Source organism: Pristiophorus japonicus, chromosome 15, assembly GCF_044704955.1.
Source record: "Pristiophorus japonicus isolate sPriJap1 chromosome 15, sPriJap1.hap1, whole genome shotgun sequence".
Classification (NCBI taxonomy): domain Eukaryota; kingdom Metazoa; phylum Chordata; class Chondrichthyes; family Pristiophoridae; genus Pristiophorus; species Pristiophorus japonicus.
In genome coordinates, this window is record NC_091991.1 from 150,874,902 (window position 1) to 150,895,113 (window position 20,212).

Here is a 20,212-nt window from a genome sequence, read left to right on the forward strand (position 1 = left end):
AAAGGCAGCGAACGCAGGATGTGTGATGTATGAAAATTTCACAACTCTCAGAATTCAAATCGGACATTAAAAGAAAGCTTCTCATGATCCTGGATTATTGATTTACTGGGAAAAGCAAGAAAACCTGTATAAAAGACAGTGATCAAAAAATATAGTTGCTGCAGTTGGAGGGAGTGGTTTGAGAATGATCATCTCACCGATTAAGAACTATTGCAGTCAGGGAAGTAAGACTGACAATCAACGCTGGACTGATCATCTGCGGGTGGCTGTACGTATGATTTCTTGTAACATTACTGGTGTACTGCTCAAATAGTGGTTAGGGGTTTTGAATCTGTCTTTGTCGATAAAAGGTTAAAGGCAGAACTCGTGTGGTTTGTGTAATTTCTCATAAATCTCAAGTCTGAACTTTATAACCTGCTGGACAGGGAGAGGGGTAATTTCTACACTTCCTACAGTGCTAAGGATTCTGAACTCCTACTAAATTGGGCTTTAGTGCCCCAGGAAGGAAGGGGCGCTAAATCAAGCGCTAATGATCTCAGTGGGGCGCTACCGAATTTCAGGTGCATTGCATTCAGCAATCATCCTTCAATCTTTCACACTGGGTCATTCCAGCTCTTAAAGCGGAGGTCGTATCAGTGTGCAGCTGCTCATTTTCAGCATTCCTGGATCTGAAGGCGACCTGCGAGCAAGTGAAACACCTCATAGCTATGGCTGCTCCCAATTCAAATCCCAGGGAGAGAGCTCGTCGGTTCACAGATGTCGCATTGGTGGCTGCAATGGAACAAAGGAGGGAAGCGCTGTTCTCGGCCAGTGGAAGGAGGCCATTGCCCCAGGTCTTCAGGGTAACACGGAGGGAAGTGGCAGAAGGAGGTCTCGGACAGTAATGTCGTGCAATGCAGCCTCAGTCGGGTGGGTCAAGGTAAATACATGCTTCAACAGGTCTTACATCCCAGCATCTGAACCTCTGTGCACATTGCGCAAAGCACCACTCCCCCACCAAACATCTGCACCTACTCACATCTACATCTCACGCCTACATTCACAGCTATTCAACAACGGCTGGCATATCTCCCAGACACATAGCTGCACTCTGACTCTCGCACATTTGTTTCTTTTGCAGGCCAAGATGGCGCACAATAGGAGGGAGCAGCAGAGGACAGGCAGTGGAGAACCTCAGACCTGGAGGAGCGAGTGCTGCAACTCATTGGGCAGCAGGTGGTGGGCACCGTGGCTGTCGGCAACGTGGATCCCATTGGGGGCCACAATGATATCTTCATCCCCTCTCCTTTTCTCACCTCACTTCCCCCTCATCAGAAGGGTTTCACTTTTTAGCTCCCGATACTGTCTGCATTCCTTGCTCCATTCCTGTCCCCCTGCCCTCACCTTAACATGAGTCTTGTGCCTTTATGCTTTCAGATAATCAGCAACCAGATGAGCAGCCCCCCCCCGCCCCCCCAATGAGATTGAGGTAGACCAAAGCACTGCGTCACAGCATTTCTCACTTGCAGGCACCACCTGAGAGACTGGCACTACACGATAGTTAGAGGCAAGCTTAGTACAGGGTCTGCACTGGATGAAGCACTGGGGACGAGCGAGCTACAGCAAGGCCAAGGGAGCCAGCTGCCCGGAGGGTGAGTTGTGCTGCACAGGACTCCGATGAGGACCTCAATGGGGAGGCGTTCACAAAAGGATGATGGCCATGCACTGCGAGATGGTGTGTGCAATGGCAAGCATGCCCGAGAGCCTCTCGACAATAGTAAGGAATGTGGAGGAGTACGCCTCCAACATTGCACAGAGCTCTGTGCACACCATGGAGCCTATCATTTCCAGTCTGCAGACGTTGGTGGACTCCCAGAGACATCGTGGGGACCCAGACCTCATGATGTGTGTCATGGGTGATGTGGCAGCTTCCAGTGAAGCATAGGGGGAAACCACACAACGTCTTAGTGCTGTCATGTAGACAATGGTTGCTGGCATCGAAGCTCAGACTGCTCTCATGTAGTCTCAGCTGGATGCCATGCAAACTCTGACTTGTGCCAGCGTCGCTGGGTCCACCACAGTCCACCGGGAATCTCTCAGTGTCGCAGCAGCCCACCAATCTGTGCTCCAGCAGATTGGTAGGGATGCCGAGGTGCTGCCGCGGGGGAATGGGTCAGACGAACAGGAACCTGCTGTTCTTTCTCAGGATGACAGCATTCCTGATCCCACCACTGCCACTCCACCATTGCATTTGTCGCTGCCTTTCATCCAGCCAGCCCAGACTGCCGCCACCCAGCCTGAGGTGGTGCAGTCTACATCCGGGCCTTCGAGGCCCAACGTAGGTCGAGGGCTTCCTGCAAGGCCATTTGTAGTCTCTGGCTCTGACACTCAGCAGCCTTCCACCAGCCCTACTGCAGCCACTGGAGAGATGCTATGTTGGAGCAGTAGAATAGAAAAAGGCAGTGTTAAGAGGGGATGCAAGGTTGAAGTCAATTTAATTGTTGTGCATATATGTGGTTAATGTTTTTGGTTAACATTTTAATTTGGTGCAGTCTCTCATTCCATTTTTGGGGAGTGGTATGGAATGAGAAATTGATGTAATGATTGGGGATGTGCAGAACCACCAGGCAGTGACCTAGAAGTGGTGAGGCGGTCGCGGACCGGCCTTCCAGAAGGCCGATTGAGAGCCTGCCTCTTCAGTCGCTGCTGTTCCTGCTTCTTCTCGTCGTCCTCCTCCTGAAGTGGTGGAGCTATGCCTGATAGCAATGGCTGTGCCCTCATGATGGCCAAGTTGTGTAGGGTGCAGTAGATGACGATGACGAAAAGGGTCACCCGTTCAGCCAAGTACTGGTGGACTCCTCCCGAGTGGTCAAGGCAGCAGAACCATTGCTTGAGCACTCCGATGGTTTGCTCAATTATGTTTCTGGTGGCAGCATGGCTCTCATTATACAAGTGCTGGGCACGAGTGTTGGGGTTGCGGTGGGGAGGCATGAGCCAGGTGGAGAGCGGATAGCCCTAGTCTCCCAGCGAGCTTGATGTGGTGGCTGGGAGAGAGCTGGCACACCAGCTGACGCAGGATGAATGCATCATGGCTGCTGCCAGGATTGTGGGCACTGATTGTGAGAATTTGGTTTGTGTGGTCGCACACCAACTGCACAGTGAACACGTAGCCTTTGCGGATACGTAATACCTCAGGATTGTTATGCGGTGCCAGTAAAGCGACATGGGTGCAGTCAATGGCATCCTGCACCATGGGGAGGCCTACTATCCCGACAAAGCCACATGCATGCTCGTGTTGTTTCCCTCTGGTCATGGGGAAGGAGATGCAGTCCCTCCTCCTCCTGTAGAGAGCACCTGTGACGTCGCAGATGTAGCAATGGATGGCAAACTGTGAGATGTTGGAGATGTCTCCACTGGCGTAGAAATTGAGCGCGATGGTGACCTTGACTGCCACTGAGGCAGCTGCCCTCACCTTGGTCTGAGGCTTGAGGTCTGGTTGCAGGAGGTGGTAGAGCTCTGTGACCACATCCTTGCTGAAGCAAAGCCTTCGAACATACTGTTCCTCAGTGAAATTGATGTAGGAGAACTGCTGACAGAATACACTGGGAGGGTAAGGTCTCCTGTTGGGAGTACTGTTAGCCCTCCTATCTCTGGCCACTCTCTCTCGGTGCCTCAGTTGCCTCCCACAGTGATGCTGGAGGTTGAGGTCCAGAGCCTCCATGAAACGATCTAAATGTTGTACTTTCAAATCTACCCTCAATGAAAATCACAAATCTTTATGAGCCAGAACACTCCTTCAACTGCAAATCGCTCATATCAGTCAAAAGGCCTGTCTGCCTATGTGAAACTAACGAGACCATTATTGGCCGACAAAAAGTAAACCAGATGCTGGCGCCTTTAAATAGCGTTCCTCCAGCCGACTGAAACCCGACTGCTGAAGCTGTCATTGTTAAATGGCGGGCAAACAATCAGGGGGAGAGAGCCAATTTTTGTTCCACGGAGCTACGTCTTACCGCCACTGCAAAACTCCTGCCGAATATAGTGGGAGTTGCTGTTCTTGCCGCACCAGGTCGTAAACTCATTTGCATTAGTGGCGCTAAAGGGAGGCGCAAAATAACCAATTTCTTCCCCCCATAATCTATAATTCTAAAACTATTTAGACTCTAGTACAATTTGCAGGAAATCATTACTGGGTACTCGGGGCCCAAATTTGGCCCTCCGTTTTTTTCCGCGCATCTCCGAGCCCCTCGCCGACATTTTACCTCAAAAGCAACGCCGGAAAAACTCCCTGCGATCATGGCCAATTCTCGGGCCATCTGTGGAGCTGGCGTGGCGTACAATGATGAGAGGGGGGCGGAGCTAGAGTAAGCACGCATGTGCAGTAGCTCCTGGCAGGCCGTTTCGGCAAACACACGCTGCAGGCTGTGTGGGAGGGGCCGAAGCACGCTGTCCCTAGCCCTGGCCGAATGGGCTCCCTCATCGGCGGCCCGCTGCATTCCCTAAGATAGGAGTTTTATTTTTTTATTTGTTATTTACTGATTAATTTTGGTGCTTTAGGTGCAGGGTTCCTTCTATTTTTTTGTGTTATTTATTGATTGCTTATTACTTTGGTTTTGGTGCTTTAGGTGCAGGGTTCCTTCAATTTTATTTGTTAATTAATTGCTTATTACTTTTTGTGCTTTGTTTGGTGCTTGGTGGTGCTTTAAATGTAGTTACTTGCACCGATTCCTTAACTGTAAGTAAGGTCTTTCTGTGCGGACAAAAGTGGACACATACGCTGCCCTAAGTTAGTTTAGTAGAACTTTTTTCTGGCCAAATTGAAATAAATGGTGTAAGTGGCTGGGAACGCCCCCTTTTGAAAAAAAAAACTGACCTAAGAAAAAAACCTAACTAACTCACTTACACTGACACAAATTAAATGGCCATATTTGCATCTAAAAAGAAACACCAGAAAAATCAAGTTACACCAAAAAAAACAGTTCAATTCATGGGGAAATTTGGGCCCATGGAGTTAAAGCAGAGGCAGTAATGCCCTGCTGTCCCTAGATGTCTCTGGTATGCTTTGGAACTAAGATCAGACACAATATTTACGAAATGTTCCAGTTAGTCATCAGAATATCAGGATTGCATCAGATGTTTTAAAAAATATTGACAGGCTTTTGAATACATGCAGCTTGAATGCTATATTAACAGGGCAGCAGCAATTTATGTTGCTAGGATCTAATTGAAATATGAAGTTCATTGGATGGATGCCATTAGTCACTGGACCTACAAATAAATCTATAGCTGGTTTGGCTTTAAAAAGTCATGGTGAAATGATAAACACAGCTACAATTTCTTACTCATAATATTTCTTTGCAAATCGAAGTAATGAACAGAAATAAGTTATAAGATTGTAAAAAAATTTAAATTCTTTCAATTTGGCAGAATGGGCAATATGATAGGACAATATGCAACCCTTTCACTTCTAGACATGGGCTTGAAGTTTGGCCAGACAAATGCAATGGAGTTCAATTTTCACTTAACTTTTCAGACAGCAGAAATAAATGATTTTTGGCTGCATCAACCATGTGTCCAATGGGCAGTAAAAAGTTGCTCATAATCCAGTATTAATTGATACTTTATCAAGTTTCACTCGGGGGGATAATTCAAAGGTTGACAATGTTGGAATTTTAAAAATACCATTAGTGTAGCAGAAAGTGTATTCATCAGATGATGTGACGCAACTTCTAAGGGAAGAATAGAAGACCTTTACTATGCATATTCCTGTATTACGCCTGCTCTTGGAGGGCATGATACTGACAATAGATGGCAAACTGGAAAATCACAATTTTACCTCCACAGGACTCAATAGGCTTACCAGAAATAGAATCAGCCGAAGGACTTGGTCCCCAGGGGTCTGCTGAAGACTTCATACCAGCAGAGGTGGTCTGCGAAGACGTCCATGGGTCTACACTTTTAGGAAGTGTCTGTGAGGCAGATAAAGCAGAAGCACCCCAAGGATCAACAGCAGCAGTCGGTTTGGTATCTAGAACCAAATAAGACAAAAACCTTGGTACCATCTGATAAAAATGCATTTTTTAATGCACAATTCAGCTAAGAATAAGATAATCATATGTGGCTCTAGACTCCCATCCAGTTACAATATAAATTGATATTTGAACTTGGTTACCTACAATGGGTAAATATTGGCAGTTCCTGGCCAGGCTACTAGATGAAGAACAGGGTGATTACCAACTGAAAGCAAGACTTGAGTACCTATTTGAAAAACTAAATTTAAAAAAATATCTGTCACTAATGAATTAAATACTTCGCTGGTGAGTTTACATTCTATGGCACTACCTACAGAATAAGCTTCTCATCTCATCAAAGGAAATTGTCCTGCATTATATTTGGCTGAGTGATTGTTTTAAAGATGAACTCCAGTAGCTTAATATTTAGTAGAAGATATTCAGATGTCTCTACTGTTTCAATATATTTAATTCAGGTTGATACATCATTTCATATTTAATTGCTTATTAAATTGCAGTCTACTGATGTTATTTTTTTTTTACACTGAAAAAATTCAAGATGTTCAATACTTTGAATTAAGCAAAGTAATAATACAGCAAAATAGGAATTTAGTGTTAAAAAATTTAAATTATCATTTAAGTTAATTTACAAAGGACCCTGCAACATTATCATGACACACAAATGAAAGGGCTCTTTTATTGTCAAGTAGTCTTACCAAGTGATTGCCATGGGTCAGATGCTACTGGGCTGCCTGCTCCTCCCCATGGGTCAGATTTTTCTATATGAACTGGTCGGATAGATATTTGCCAGGTTGCATTTTTTTGTGGTGCTGCTGCTGACGAGGGATCCATGAAGGCAATAATGGGTGCCTGGTATTTAATTGGGAGGAGGAAAGGAAAAGGAAAGGTTACTCAAAGGAAATACTGAAAAAAACATTACTGTGAAACAAAAACATTCTGACCAGAGATAAATTCAGGCTGATACATCATTCAAAGTAGTTTGCAGATTTTAAGAATTCCAAATTGGAGTACATTTTAAAAAAAAATTAAATCTTTTCTATAATTAATTCATACTCTTACTTTCAGGACTCAAAAATTATTGAGCAAAACCTTTTTTTGAAAACTGGCAGACTGTGGGAAGCCTCCCTCACTGGTACTTATTCTTTCCTGTACCATCCACAAGTGAAAGAAAGGGCAGGTAAATTTTTCCCAATGTCACTTTCACGTGGTTGTGGGAGCTGTGCAAGAATGGTTGACTCTTCCTGTCTATGGCAAAATATTCAGCTTCTGGTTTTCACCTCCCATAACAGCATAACTGATAACCGAGAAATCAGCAAATGGAGATTGATACAAACCAGTGTCCCACTACTCCATGGTACGATACCAATCAGTATCCTGATTTACAGGTGCAGCGTCGAAAATACGGAGTTCCAGAATCCGGACCGATCGGTGGTAGGGTCGTCCAGAGTCCAGACCCGTCCAGAGTCCAGACCCGCTGACCCTGCCGACCTTGGGGTCCCGCCGCTGCCCAACGTCTTTCCTCGCCTCACCGCCCAGCGCAGCTGCCCTTACCTCAGGGCCTCCTCGCCCAGCCAGCCCCTCGGCGGTGGGGGCCTCGCCTGATGTCCTCATCGCGGGGCCGGCGGCCTGAACAGGTCCTCAGCGGGAGCGGGAGCAGGGACCCCCCCTCCATCCCGTTCCGAAATCTGGAAATTCTCGAACCTAGGCTCGGGTGTTTCCGGATTTGTGACGTCAGAAAGACGATCGAAAGTCCAGAAAAGCCTGGTATTTGGAACAGCCTCGGTCCCAAGGGTTCCGGTTTCTCAATGCTGCACTTGTACTAAGAGGAGTGATATAGCAGTTGAAAAAAATTGATCATTTTGCATTGGAAAAATTTAAAAAAAAATGTTTAAATCAATTTTTCATAATAGGTTATTAAATAACGAGATACTCTTGAAATGTTAATATTTGCCAAGTCAAATTACCACCCCCATTCCGCCCACCACCCCCATTCCGCCCACCACCCCCCGCCCCCCCACCCCAAAACATAGTAGCCTTAAAACATGCCTTTTAATTTCAAAACTAACTTATCCATAGACCATGAATCTAGAAATATAACTCCTCCAATTATAAAGTAGCACACAGAAACAACCATTCAGCCCAAAGTCCATGCCGGTGTTTATGCTCCACACCAGCCTCCTCCTACCTTTCTTCAGCTAACCCCATCAACATATCCTTCTATTCCTTTATCCCTCATGTGCTTATCTAGCTTCTCCTTAAATGCATCTAAGCTATTCATCTCAACTACTCCTTGTGGTAGAGGGTTCCACACTCTAGCCACCCTCCGGGTAAAGATGTTTCTCCTGAATCCCTTATTAGATTTTAGTGATTTACTTATATTTATGGCAGCCTAGATTATATTCAGAAGCAGACAGTGCAACTCTCACCTTTTTCTTCTTCGGAGCTGAGCTACCCACTATTACAGCTGAATTTCTGCGACTTTCCTCCAAAGCCATCTGAAGCCGAAGATCATCACCACGGCGAAGGCGATCCTCCTGGCCAGAATTACAGGACAAAATTAGTTACCAACAAAGTAGTCCCTTCATTTATAATGACAAATTAGTACAACTAGTTTTTGGAACTTTGATTTAAAAAAAAAAAAAATGGAAATTCCTAACCCAACAGAGAGAAAGTGGTTACAAGGAAAGCACTAAACCAAGAGGAAGAAGACTCTGATTAAGTACACAAATCACAGAAAGGTAACATGCAGGGCTGAATTTTTATCTTGGGAGTCATGATGGATGCCGGGGCGGGGGGCGGGGGAAGGAGACCATGGATCGTGTCAGGAACCATGAAGTTGGAGACATGAATCTTGCCGTTTTTTTTAAACAAAGCCACTGCAATTAAATCAGACATCCGGGTTTCCCGACCAATTAACTGGAGCGAGTCCAATAATGTCATGGATGACTCGACTTCCCTGTGGTAGCAAGTTCCACATTCTCACCACTCTTTGGGTAAAGAAATTTCTTCCAAATTCCCTATTGGATTTCTTGGTAACCATCTTATATGGATGGCCTCTAGTTATGCTCTTCCCCACAAGTTGAAACATTCTCACTGTATCCACTCTCTATCAAAACCTTTCATAATTTTAAAGACCTCTATTAGGTCACCCCTCAACCTTCTTTTTTCAAGAGAAGAACGGCTGTGTCATTTTAGGACTGCTTTGTGGTGGTAGTGGGGGGGTAGGCAGTGGCGGGGAGTTGGTTCAGCATCTGGGTGCACTGGTGCAACTTAGCTAAATTGTGCCATTATGGCCCCCAGGGCCTCCTGTGCAGAAATGTGCGCTGCTGCTGGGGCCATGTTCACTTCAGGTTCCTGCTGCTCCTTCTCCTTATCCTGATTCGAAGAGGCTGTGTGTCTTGCTCCTCCTGCAGCTCCAATCCTTGCTGTTGCGCTCTGTTGTGCATAGTCATCTGGCTTTGATTGTAGTCCTCTGCAGCCTCATTGCTTGGCTTCCTCAAGGGTTATATCAACCATGTCTTCAGTGGATGCCCCTCGTCTCCAAGCAACCAGCTAGTAAGTCTGGTCGGAGCTGCGAAGAGCTGAGGGAGGGTGGACTGGCACAGGATGAATGAATCAATGCAGCTCTCTGGGAATCTGGCACACACATGATAATTTTTTTATTGCAGATGAGCTGCACATTGATGGACTGGAAGCCCTTATGGTTCACGACAACTCCTGGGTGATCTGGGGTGCCTTGATGGACACGTGTGCTGTCGGTGATGCATGGAACATGTGGGAAGCTGTCAAGAACTGCAAAGCTGACCGCCCACTCAGACTGACTGGCTTCATTGGTGGCAAAGTGTACACAAGTGCCTGACTTGTCAAACCTGGCATTGGTCACCTGGGTGATGCATTTCTGGGCGGGTGACTGCGAGATCCTGCAAATATCTTCTGCAGATCCCTGGAAGAAGCCCGTGGTGAAGAAGTTGAGGGCAGTGGTGACGTGTGTCCACCAGGTCTACTTGGAAACAGGTCTTCTTTTAACAGGCTACAAATGTCTGCCACGATCTGACGCAATAGCCTGAGCCTCCTGGCGTTCAGTCTTATCCAGGAAGCTAATGATCTGCCTATATATCCTATGTTGGGGGTGTGGCCCCTGCGAGATGCACCCCTATGCTCATCCCTTTTGCCTTCAGGTCTGTGAGGAGAAGGCTGCTGCTGCTCCTGCTGGTGTTGCTGCTGCTGGGGCTTAACTTGGTCCAAATCGGTCCAGGGTGAAACAAAAAGTGGAGATCAGAGGCACAATCCTCCAATGTAGCGGAGAGTGTAGAAATCACCTGCAAACGCCTGAAACCAAACTCTCAGCACAAATGGTGTCAGCAAGAGCCTTTTCCTTAGGCAAGGAAGCAGGTGCAAGTATGTGTGATTCGTTTCAACTCTCATTTGTCCAACTCCACAATGGATGCTCTGCTCTCACCTTAGTGAGTTTCAGCAAGCCGGGTAATCGCATGGACAGACAGTAAAATCTGCATCAGGTTAAAAAGGCTGTTGATAGTCTCTTAACGAGCTCTAACCTGCTTTAATTAGGTCACTCGCCTCTCCCAAGCGGGGCTCTGGCACTAACACGCCAGAGTTGAAGCCGGCTTCCTGATACAGTCAATTTCAGTGCTCAACTGTCCATCTGCTCGCAAACCCGCACACTCTTCAAAGTAAGAATTCAGCCCTCAGATACAGCAGTAATTAGGAAATCAAATGGTAGGTTACCTTTACTACAAAGGGATTGTGGCATATAAGACTTACTACAATTATATAGGGCCTTGGTGAGACCACACCTGGACTACTATGTACATTTTTGGTTTCCTTACCCAAAGAAGGATCTACTTGCCTTCGAGGGAGTGCAACGTAGGTTTACGAGACTGATTCCTAGGATGAGGGGATTGTCCTGCAATGAGATATTGAGCAGAAAAGGCCTATTCTCTAGGGGCTTGACAGGGTAGATGCTGGGAGGATGTTTTCCCTGGCTGGAGAATCTAGAGGTCTTGGTCTCAGAATAAGGGATTGGCCATTTAGGACTGAGATGAGAAGAAATGCTTTCACTCAAAGGGTTGTGAATCTATGGAATACTCTGCCCCAGAGAGCTGTGGATGCTCAGTCGTTGATATATTCAAGACAGAGATCAATACATTTTTGGATATTAAGGGAATCAGGGGATATGGGGATAGTGCGGGAAGATTGAATTGAGGTAGAAGATCAGCCATGATCTTATTGAACAGCAGGCTCGAAGGGCCAAATGGTCTACTCCTGCTCCTATTTCTTATGTTCTTATCCTGCAGTGAGACCCAAATAACAGTCGAAGTCAAAAAGGCTGAATATTCTTTTCTTGTCCCTACCTTATGTGCTAATCAATTGTTACCGACTTCAAACATGCATTTATTATCTGCTGCTGACATTTTAATCTGATCAGTGCACAAAAAACACACATCTCTTCTTTTGTATTCAGCCGCTCCGCTGTATATTTCTATACTTTTAAATACAAAAATCCAATTAAGTACATAGCTAAAGGAATAGGTAACCTCCTTTCAAATGTCATTGAGTTTAGTGATCTTTACTTGCAATCCAAAATCTGCTTACACACATTTAGCACAATGCAAATTAATAGAATGTAGCATTATCAAATTCTGAACTTCGAAAGTAAATTCCTTTGCCATCTGTCCCAACATGGGATGTTATGCTACTCAGTTCTAAACCAAACATACTGACAAAGTATCCGAGGAGATTCTTCTAGCATCTTACACACATTCAAGAGAAAGTTGTTAATCTAGTAGACAACCTCTCTCGCTCATATCTGGCTTTCAATCCTCCTTTCTCTCCTGCAACCTGTCTTATCCAATTAAATCAATATTGCTATGGCCAGTGCTTCTCTCAACTTTCCTGAGAAAATACTGTAAACTTTAAAATGTACAAAAGCTCAATTATTGGATTTTAATTCATTCAATTTTAATCTGCAGGTTTCTCATCCTACTGCAAAACACTATTTTCTCCTATATAAATCATTGATTGCTACCTAAATGTATACTGCATTCGATAATAGAGATTTATGTTGCAAGTTTCACAATTGACAATTTTATAATAGCTGATTACAGACAGAACAAATATGTAAAGTGTTAGTGTTTGGTTATTACAAATAGAAGGTTCAAAATTACCATAACAGAGTTCATAGCTCTATTTACCATGCAAATCTTAATGCACAGCATTAACATAGCAAAAGATGCAGATTGCTTTACAGTTATTTAACACAATCTTCTCTCAAGACTCAAATCGGAAATTGCAATCACATACATCCACCAATACTCTGAACTCAAACAGTTATTAACCTTTGATTGGTATTTGACTAGCAATTATAAAATATTTATAGGAGGCATCAAGTGGAATACATAATCCAATGTGTATAATGTAAAGATAAGAAAAATAATGCAAACAATTCATTCAAGGAATGTGTGCATAGCTGATTGCAATGTGTAAATATATAACTTTGCAGCACATTTTTAACATGCCACAATTCAACTTGAAAATAGATGCAGCAAGACGTTCACCCTGTGCTTCTAATCCTACCATTTTCACTTTAAATATTTCATTATAAAAATGCACTGATCTGCAGACATACTTGACAAGAGATATGGGGGCATGGGAAGTAGGGAGAACAGCAAAGGCCTTAGCCAACAGTGCCTGGAAATTGTTTCAGGACAGCTCTTGAGGTTGGCGAATAGGATACTGTTTGATGCAGGCATTCTATCCACAAGAATCCGAGTGAGGCCAAAAATGATTGAGAAAGATTGCTATCAATGGCTCTCAATGTAATTCTTCAGGTTGTTGCAGCTTGTATATTGGATGCCCTGGAAGCTTGCAAAGTAATCACTAATGTGCAGAAAGGATTCTGCTCATGAGGAATGTGAAGGACAGGTTGTGACTTTATTCGAGACAGCAAAGTGTCACAATGCTCAAGAAATCTACTGACATTACTTACTATGATTGGATTGAAAAGGGGCAAGCAGCTGCTGCTGAAGCTCCACAACTCCAACTGATGGAACCACTATTGAGTGGGATATGATGTGGACCAATGTTCCCGTTAAGCTGGGTGGCCACAGTCTGGAGCGCAGGCTGCTCAAAGACTTCCAAATGGAAAAAAAACGCGCATTCGTGGAAATTTGAATGGGTCACACATGTCCCCCAAAAATTAGAGAGAACGTTGATGTGAACATTGTTGTGTATCCGTAAGCATGCACTCCCATGTTCCGCCACCAAGGAGCTCATCTCCTGAAGTTCCAAGCGATCCCAGCATCCCTTGAGAGCACAGTATATAAGCCGGCCCCTAAGGCCTGTTCCTCACTCTGGAGTGTCTTAATAAAGACTGAGGTCACTGTTACTTTAACCTCCCTGTGTGCAGCATCATCTGTGTTAGGAACACAATAACTGGCAACGAGAATACGAATCCAACGCAAAGATGCAACAAACTGTGGGCATCCTGGAGAAGTTCTCGGAGGGTGAGGACTGGGAAGCCTATGTCCAACGACTAGGCCAGTACTTTGTAGCCAACGAGCTGGATGGAGAAGGAAGCGCTGCAAAAAGGAGAGTGGTCCTCCTCACAATCTGCGGGGCACCGATCTACAGCCTCATGAAGAATCTTCTGGCTCCGGTGAAACCCACAGATAAGTCGTATGAGGAGCTGTGTACACTGGTTTGGGAGCATCTTAACCCGAGGGAGAGCGTGCTGATGGTGATGTATCGGTTCTACACGTGCCAGCGATCTGAAGGTCAGGAAGTGGCGAGCTACGTCGCCGAGCTAAGGCGACTTGCAGGACAATGTGAGTTTTGATGGCTACTTGGAGTAGATGCTCAGAGACTTTTTTGTACTGGGCATTGGCCACCGAGACCATCCTACGAAAACTTTTGACTGTAGAGACACCGACCCTCAGTAAGGCCATTGCGATAGCACAGGCGTTTATGTCCACCAGTGATAACACCAGACAAATCTCTCAGCACACAAGTGCTAGCAATGTTCATAAATTAACTGGAACTGTGTTTGCGAGCAGAAATGTACAGGGCAGAACCTACGAGTCTGCAACTGCCAGCAGGCCTCAGGTGACCCAGATGACAGAGTACCCAACAAAGGATGAATGCAAGGCAATTCACATCTTGTTGGCGTTGTGGAAGCTTCCATTCAGCCTATTCATGCTGCTTCAAAAGGGTATGTTTGCAAGAGCTGTGGAACAATGGGGCACCTCCAACGAGCTTGCAAACGAGCTGCAAGCTCTGCAAAACCTGCTAACCACCACGTGGCAGAGGAAGATCGGTACATGATGGATCAAAGCAATTTCGAGGCTCAGAGAAAGGAGGCAGATGCTGAAGTACACGGGGTGCACACATTTGAGACGAAATGTCCACCTATAATGCTAAATGTAAAATTGAATGGCTTACCCGTGGCTATGGAACTGGACACTGGCGCTAACCAATCCATCATGAGTAAAAAGATGTTTGAGAAACTGTGGTGCAACAAGGCATTCAGACCAGCCCTGAGCCCCATCCACACGAAACTTGAGAACATACACCAAAGAGCTTATCACTATACTGGGCAGCGCCATGGTCAAGGTCACCTACGAGGGCACGGTGCACGAACTGCCACTCTGGATTGTCCCGGGCGATGGCCCCACACTGCTTGGAAGGAGCTGGCTGGGCAAAATCCGCTGGAACTGGGATGACATCCGAACGCTATCACATGTCGATGAGGCCTCATGTACCCAGGTTCTTCACAAATTTCCTTTCCTTTTTGAGCCAGGCATTGGAAACATTTCCAGGGCGAAGGTGCGGATCCACTTAGTCCCAGAGGCACGACCCATTCATCACAAGGCGCGAGCGATACCTCACATGGTGAGGGAGAGAGTGGAAATCGAGCTGGACAGGCTGCAACGTGAGGGCATCATCTCCCCAGTGAAATTCAGCGAGTGGCCCAGCCCGATTGTTCCAGTACTCAAAAGTAATGGCACGGTTAGGACTTGCGGCGACTATAAAGTAACAATTAATCTTTTCTCGCTACAGGACCAATACCCGCTACCTAAGGCAGATGACCTATTTGCGACGCTGGCAGGAGGCAAGACGTTCACCAAGCTCAACCTGACTTCGGCCTACATGACGCAGGAACTGGAGGAGTCTTCGAAGGGCCTCACCTGCATCAACACGCACAAGGGTCTGTTCATCTACAACAGATGCCCGTTTGGAATTCGGTCAGCTACAGCGATCTTCCAGAGAAACATGGAGAGCCTATTCAAGTCGGTACCACACACGGTGGTCTTCCAAGACAGGTCGGGACACCGCCGAGCACCTACAAAACCTGGAGGAGGTCCTTCAGCGACTGGATCGCATAGGGCTGCGGCTGAAGAGGTCAAAATGCAGCTTCATGGCAACAGAAGTGGAGTTTTTAGGGAGAAAGATTGCGGCGGACGGCATTCGGCCCACAGACGCCAAGACAGAGGCTATCAGGAACGCGCCCAGGCCACAGAACATGCGGTCGTTCCTGGGACTCCTCAACTTTTTTGGTGACTTCCTACCGGGGTTAAGCACCCTTTTAGAGCCCCTACATGTGTTATTGCGTAAAGGTGAGAACTGGGTATGGGGAAAAAAAACAAGTAATTGCTTTTGAGAAAGCCAGAAACATTTTATGCTCCAACAAGCTGCTTGTATTGTATAACCCTTGTAAAAGACTTGTGCTAGCATGTGACGCGTCGTCGTACGGAGTCGGGTGTGTATTACAACAAGCTAACGTTGCGGGGAAGTTGCAACCTGTCGTCTATGCTTCCAGGAGCTTGTCTAAGACCGAGAGGGCCGACAGCATGATTGAGAACGAGGCATTAGCTTGTGAGTTCGGGGTAAAGAAAATGCATCAGTACCTGTTTGGCCTCAAATTTGACCTGGAAACCGATCACAAGCCCCTCACATCCCTGTTCGCTGAAAACAAGGGGATAAATACTAATGCCTCAGCCCGCATACAAAGGTGGGCACTCGCGCTATCAGCGTATAACTATACCATCCGCCACAGGCCAGGCACAGAGAACTGTGCGGATGCTCTCAGTCGGCTACCATTGCCCACCACGGGTAAACTTGTTGATGGTGGCGCAGCCCGCAGACTTGATGGTCATGAAAGCATTTGAAAATGATAAATCACCTGTCATGGCCCGCCAGATTAGGACTTGGACCAGCCAAGATTCTCTGCTGTCCCTAGTAAAAAAAAAAACTGTGTACTGCATGAGAGCTGGGCCAGCATCCCCATTGAAATGCAAGAGCCAATCAAGTGTTCCAGCGGTAAAAGGATGAGCTGTCCATTCAGGCAGACTGCCTGTTGTGGGGTAACCGCGTAGTGCTACCAAAAAAGGGCAGGGAGACGTTCATCTCGGATCTCCACAGCACACACCCGGGTATAGTAATGATGAAAGCGACAGCCAGATCCCATGTGTGGTGGCCCAGTATCAACTCTGACTTAGAGTCCTGTGTACGGCAATGCAGCATGTGTGCTCAGTTGAGCAACGCGCCCAGAGAGCCACCACTAAGTTTGTGGTCCTGGCCCTCCAGACCATGATCGAGGAGCCATGTCGACTATGCGGGCCCGTTTCTCGGTAAAATGTTCCTGGTGGTGGTGGATGCTTTTTCAAAATGGATTCAATGTGAAATAATGTCGGGAAGCACCGCCACCGCCACCATTGAAAGCCTGAGGGCCATGTTTTCCACCCACGGCCTGCCTGACATACTGGTCAGTGACAACGGCCCATGTTTCACTAGTGCCGAATTTAAAGAATTCATGACCCGCAATGGGATCAAACATGCCACCTCGGCCCCGTTTAAACTAGCCTCCAATGGGCAGGCAGAACGGGCAGTACAAACCATCAAACAGAGCCTTAAACGAGTCACAGAAGGCTCACTCCAAACGCACCTGTCCCGAATTCAGCTCAGCTACCGCACGAGACCCCACTCGCTCACAGGGTGCCCCCGGCTGAGCTACTCATGAAAAGGACACTTAAAACCAAACTCTCGCTGGTTCACCCCAACCTGCATGATCAGGTAGAGAGCAGACGGCAGCAACAAAATGTAAACGATGGTCGTGCCACTGTGTCACGGGAAATTGATCTGAATGACCCTGTATCTGTGCTAAACTATGGACATGGTCCCAAGTGGATCGCGGGCACGGTGATAGCTAAAGAAGGGAATGGGGTGTTTGTAGTCAAACTAGACAATGGACAAATTTGCAGAAAGCAGCTGGACCAAACCAGGCTGCGATTCACAGACTGCCCTGAACAACCCACAGCAGGCACCACCTTTTTCGAGCCCACAACACACACCCAAAGGATCAATGACACCACACCGGACCAGGAAATCGAACCCATCACACCCAACAGCCCAGCAAGGCCAGGCTCACCCAGCAGCCCTGCAGGACCAACAACACGCTAGCCCAGTGAGGGCACAGGCAACACACCAGAACAGACATTTGTACCGAGGCGGTCCACCAGGGAAAGAAAGGCTGTCGACCGCCTCACCTTGTAAATAGTTTTCACTTTGACTTTGGGGGGGCGAGTGATGTTGTGTATCTGTAAAGCATGCACTCCCATGTTGCGCCACCAGGGAGCTCATCACCTGAAGTCCCAAGGGATCCCAGCATCCCTTGGGAGCACTGTATATATGCCAGCCCCTAAGGCCTGTTCCTCACTCTGGAGTGTCTTATTCAAGACTGAGGTCACTGTTACTTTAACCTCCCTGTATGCAGCCTCATCTGTGTTAGGAACACAATAAACATGATATAGTTAAGTGACAATGCATTCAAACTTAGTTAGTTGCGATGTTCATCATGCTGCTTGTGAGGAGTTCCAGGTACCCACTGTTCATCTAATGAAGGCTCTAACCTTTTCCTGTCAGTTATTACCAACTACTGATTATCCTCCTTGGAGGGAAGGGAGGGGAAGTAGTATATAGGTATCTTTCGGATGAAGATAGTTCAAAGATGACACGCCTGATGGTCGCTCCGAACAAAGTCAATTCTTTACGGCAGACAACGCAAGTCGATACCTAAATTGGGCAGGTCTGTCGTATTCTAAGGCACTGCTGATGATTGACTAGCCTAGCTCACTAATGGAACCCGTAGAATTAGCCTGGCTCACTAATGGAACCCTTAGAATTAGCCTGTCACTTGGGGCTGGGATTCTTTCCACTCAGCTCCAAGTAATCCTGCAAACCACTGCCCTCATGGATAGCATCAGGAAACTTAGCAAGCAACAGGAATATAGAACAGCCAGGAATTAAACAGAGTACACAAAAGGATCTGAAATAGAAATTAAGAGTCAAAAGGAGAGAGAACTGCAAACAGAATCTGGTATAGAAGGCAGGAAGGAGAAAGAAAAGGCAGTATTTTAATATAATTTTCCTTCTTTGGACACTGATGCACATGGCAAAGTTATGCAAAAATCTGAAAACAAGTCTCATCGTTTCCTTATTCCATTGATCAAAAGGAAAGTGAGTTCAAGTTCTCCTGAGATGACAGAAGTTTTCGCAGGCTGTATTTTTGTACAGAATACCTGAACTTAGGGGACCTATTAAATTCATCAACTTCAAACTTTTACAAAAGTTTTAGGAGACTCTGATATATTTCCAAGAGTCCCCAGACTTTATGGAACGTCAAGAGTCCTTGCAAAAAACATACAGCCTTACAAGTCATGCACAGGTATCAACAAACAATTGCCCATTGCAAACAAGGTCACACAATTGGACTGTCAATAAACAACATACTAGGAGCATGGAATGGAACTAATTGTGTGGGGTGTACCTGTTCTGCTGCTTCCCTACTCATGGCTAAAGCCAACTGCAGCTGAAGTTCTTCCTCCCCACTGGTTTGTGGTCTAGCCTGTTCCAACTCTGATGAAGCTCGTGGAGAGGTTGCTAAAAAGAAACAGGGATACATTAACACCAAAAAGGTAAAAAAAAAAATAACACTTCAACTTGATTGCATACGACACCGAGTATCTCAAACTACAGGTACGTACAGTAATACAATACTGCAATGGGATACTGTAAACAGTTTTAAATGCAGAGTGAAAATACATCCACTTTAAAGTAAAATGATCACATCCTATGAATGTAGCTATACCAAAATTCTAACGGATACACACAAGTTTAAATTAAAAATTATTTTCCATGTGCACTTAGGTGTTGACATCGGCTTGAAAAGGTAGGCTTAGCTTTGTACATTCATGGGGCCCAAATTTCCCCAACCCCTTTTTCCGGCGCAATGTCCCGAGATGCGCCGATTTTGTGCGCTCAAAACGGCGCCAAAAAACTTACCAACAATTCTGGCCGCTCTGCTGTGTCCCGGGTCCTGGCGCGGCATTTCTCGTGGAGTGGGGGGCGGAGCTACAGCCCTGCGCCGAAAACAGTGCTGGCAGCTATCCGCATGCGCAGTAGAGCGTTCGCGCATGCGCAGTAGCTCCTCCCATGATGATGATGATGATGATGCCTGCAGCATGGGACCCAACGCGTCCCACCCCTATCCTGGGCCGAGTGGCCTGCCGCTGCCTTCCCGCGCTGAAGGCTACAAGAAACAGGTTGGTGGGGGGGGGAGGAGGAGAAAGAATCTTCAAAGTTTTTCCAGTACTTTAATATCTAGCTATCTTTACTAAAAACTAAAAATTCCCTATCTGCAGTATCTTACAGTTCACCCACAACTGCATAGAATTCTAAAATATTACTAATGATCAGAGTCACACCACACAAAGCTGAACACCAAAATTTAAGTTTACATTTTGACATGCTTTTTTTGTTAAGTCTAACGTTTTAAATTTCTAAACCTAGTCAGGGCAATTCTTTGGTGCTGAAGTCAAAATCCAATGTGGTGTGATGCCGCGCACGAATCCGTTAGGCGAGAGCGTTGGTATTCTTGATCTATTAATTACAAAGAAAACCCTCCCCTTGCTTAAATGGCCCCTACACTTTAAGCCTTCATTACAAGATCATTTTTATTCTTGTAAAATCCCCATACTCAGTTTAATCAGGCTGATAGCACCTACACCCTGTCCAGTCTCACTGCTTGGAATTTAAAAAAAACTAGCATTCCTATCATAACACTGTCATTTGGAGGCTACCTGCGCTGATTTCTTAACTCTCTGCAAAGGTTTACTGTGCGGCCACAA

General features: G+C 46.0%; 1 protein-coding gene across 3 annotated transcripts in view; it reads right to left on the bottom strand.

Moving 5' to 3' along the window:
- Positions 1 to 20,212, bottom strand: part of epn2 (epsin 2) — a 75,627-nt gene that overhangs the window by 15,195 nt on the left and 40,220 nt on the right. For all 3 annotated transcript variants that reach the window (XM_070901105.1, XM_070901107.1, XM_070901106.1), the window contains exons 3-6: positions 18,853 to 18,965; positions 8,438 to 8,545; positions 6,707 to 6,860; positions 5,840 to 6,007 (exon numbers count right to left, since the gene is read on the bottom strand). In XM_070901105.1, coding sequence (XP_070757206.1) covers positions 5,840 to 6,007; positions 6,707 to 6,860; positions 8,438 to 8,545; positions 18,853 to 18,965 — 543 coding nt within the window. The remainder of the gene's footprint in view (positions 1 to 5,839; positions 6,008 to 6,706; positions 6,861 to 8,437; positions 8,546 to 18,852; positions 18,966 to 20,212) is intronic.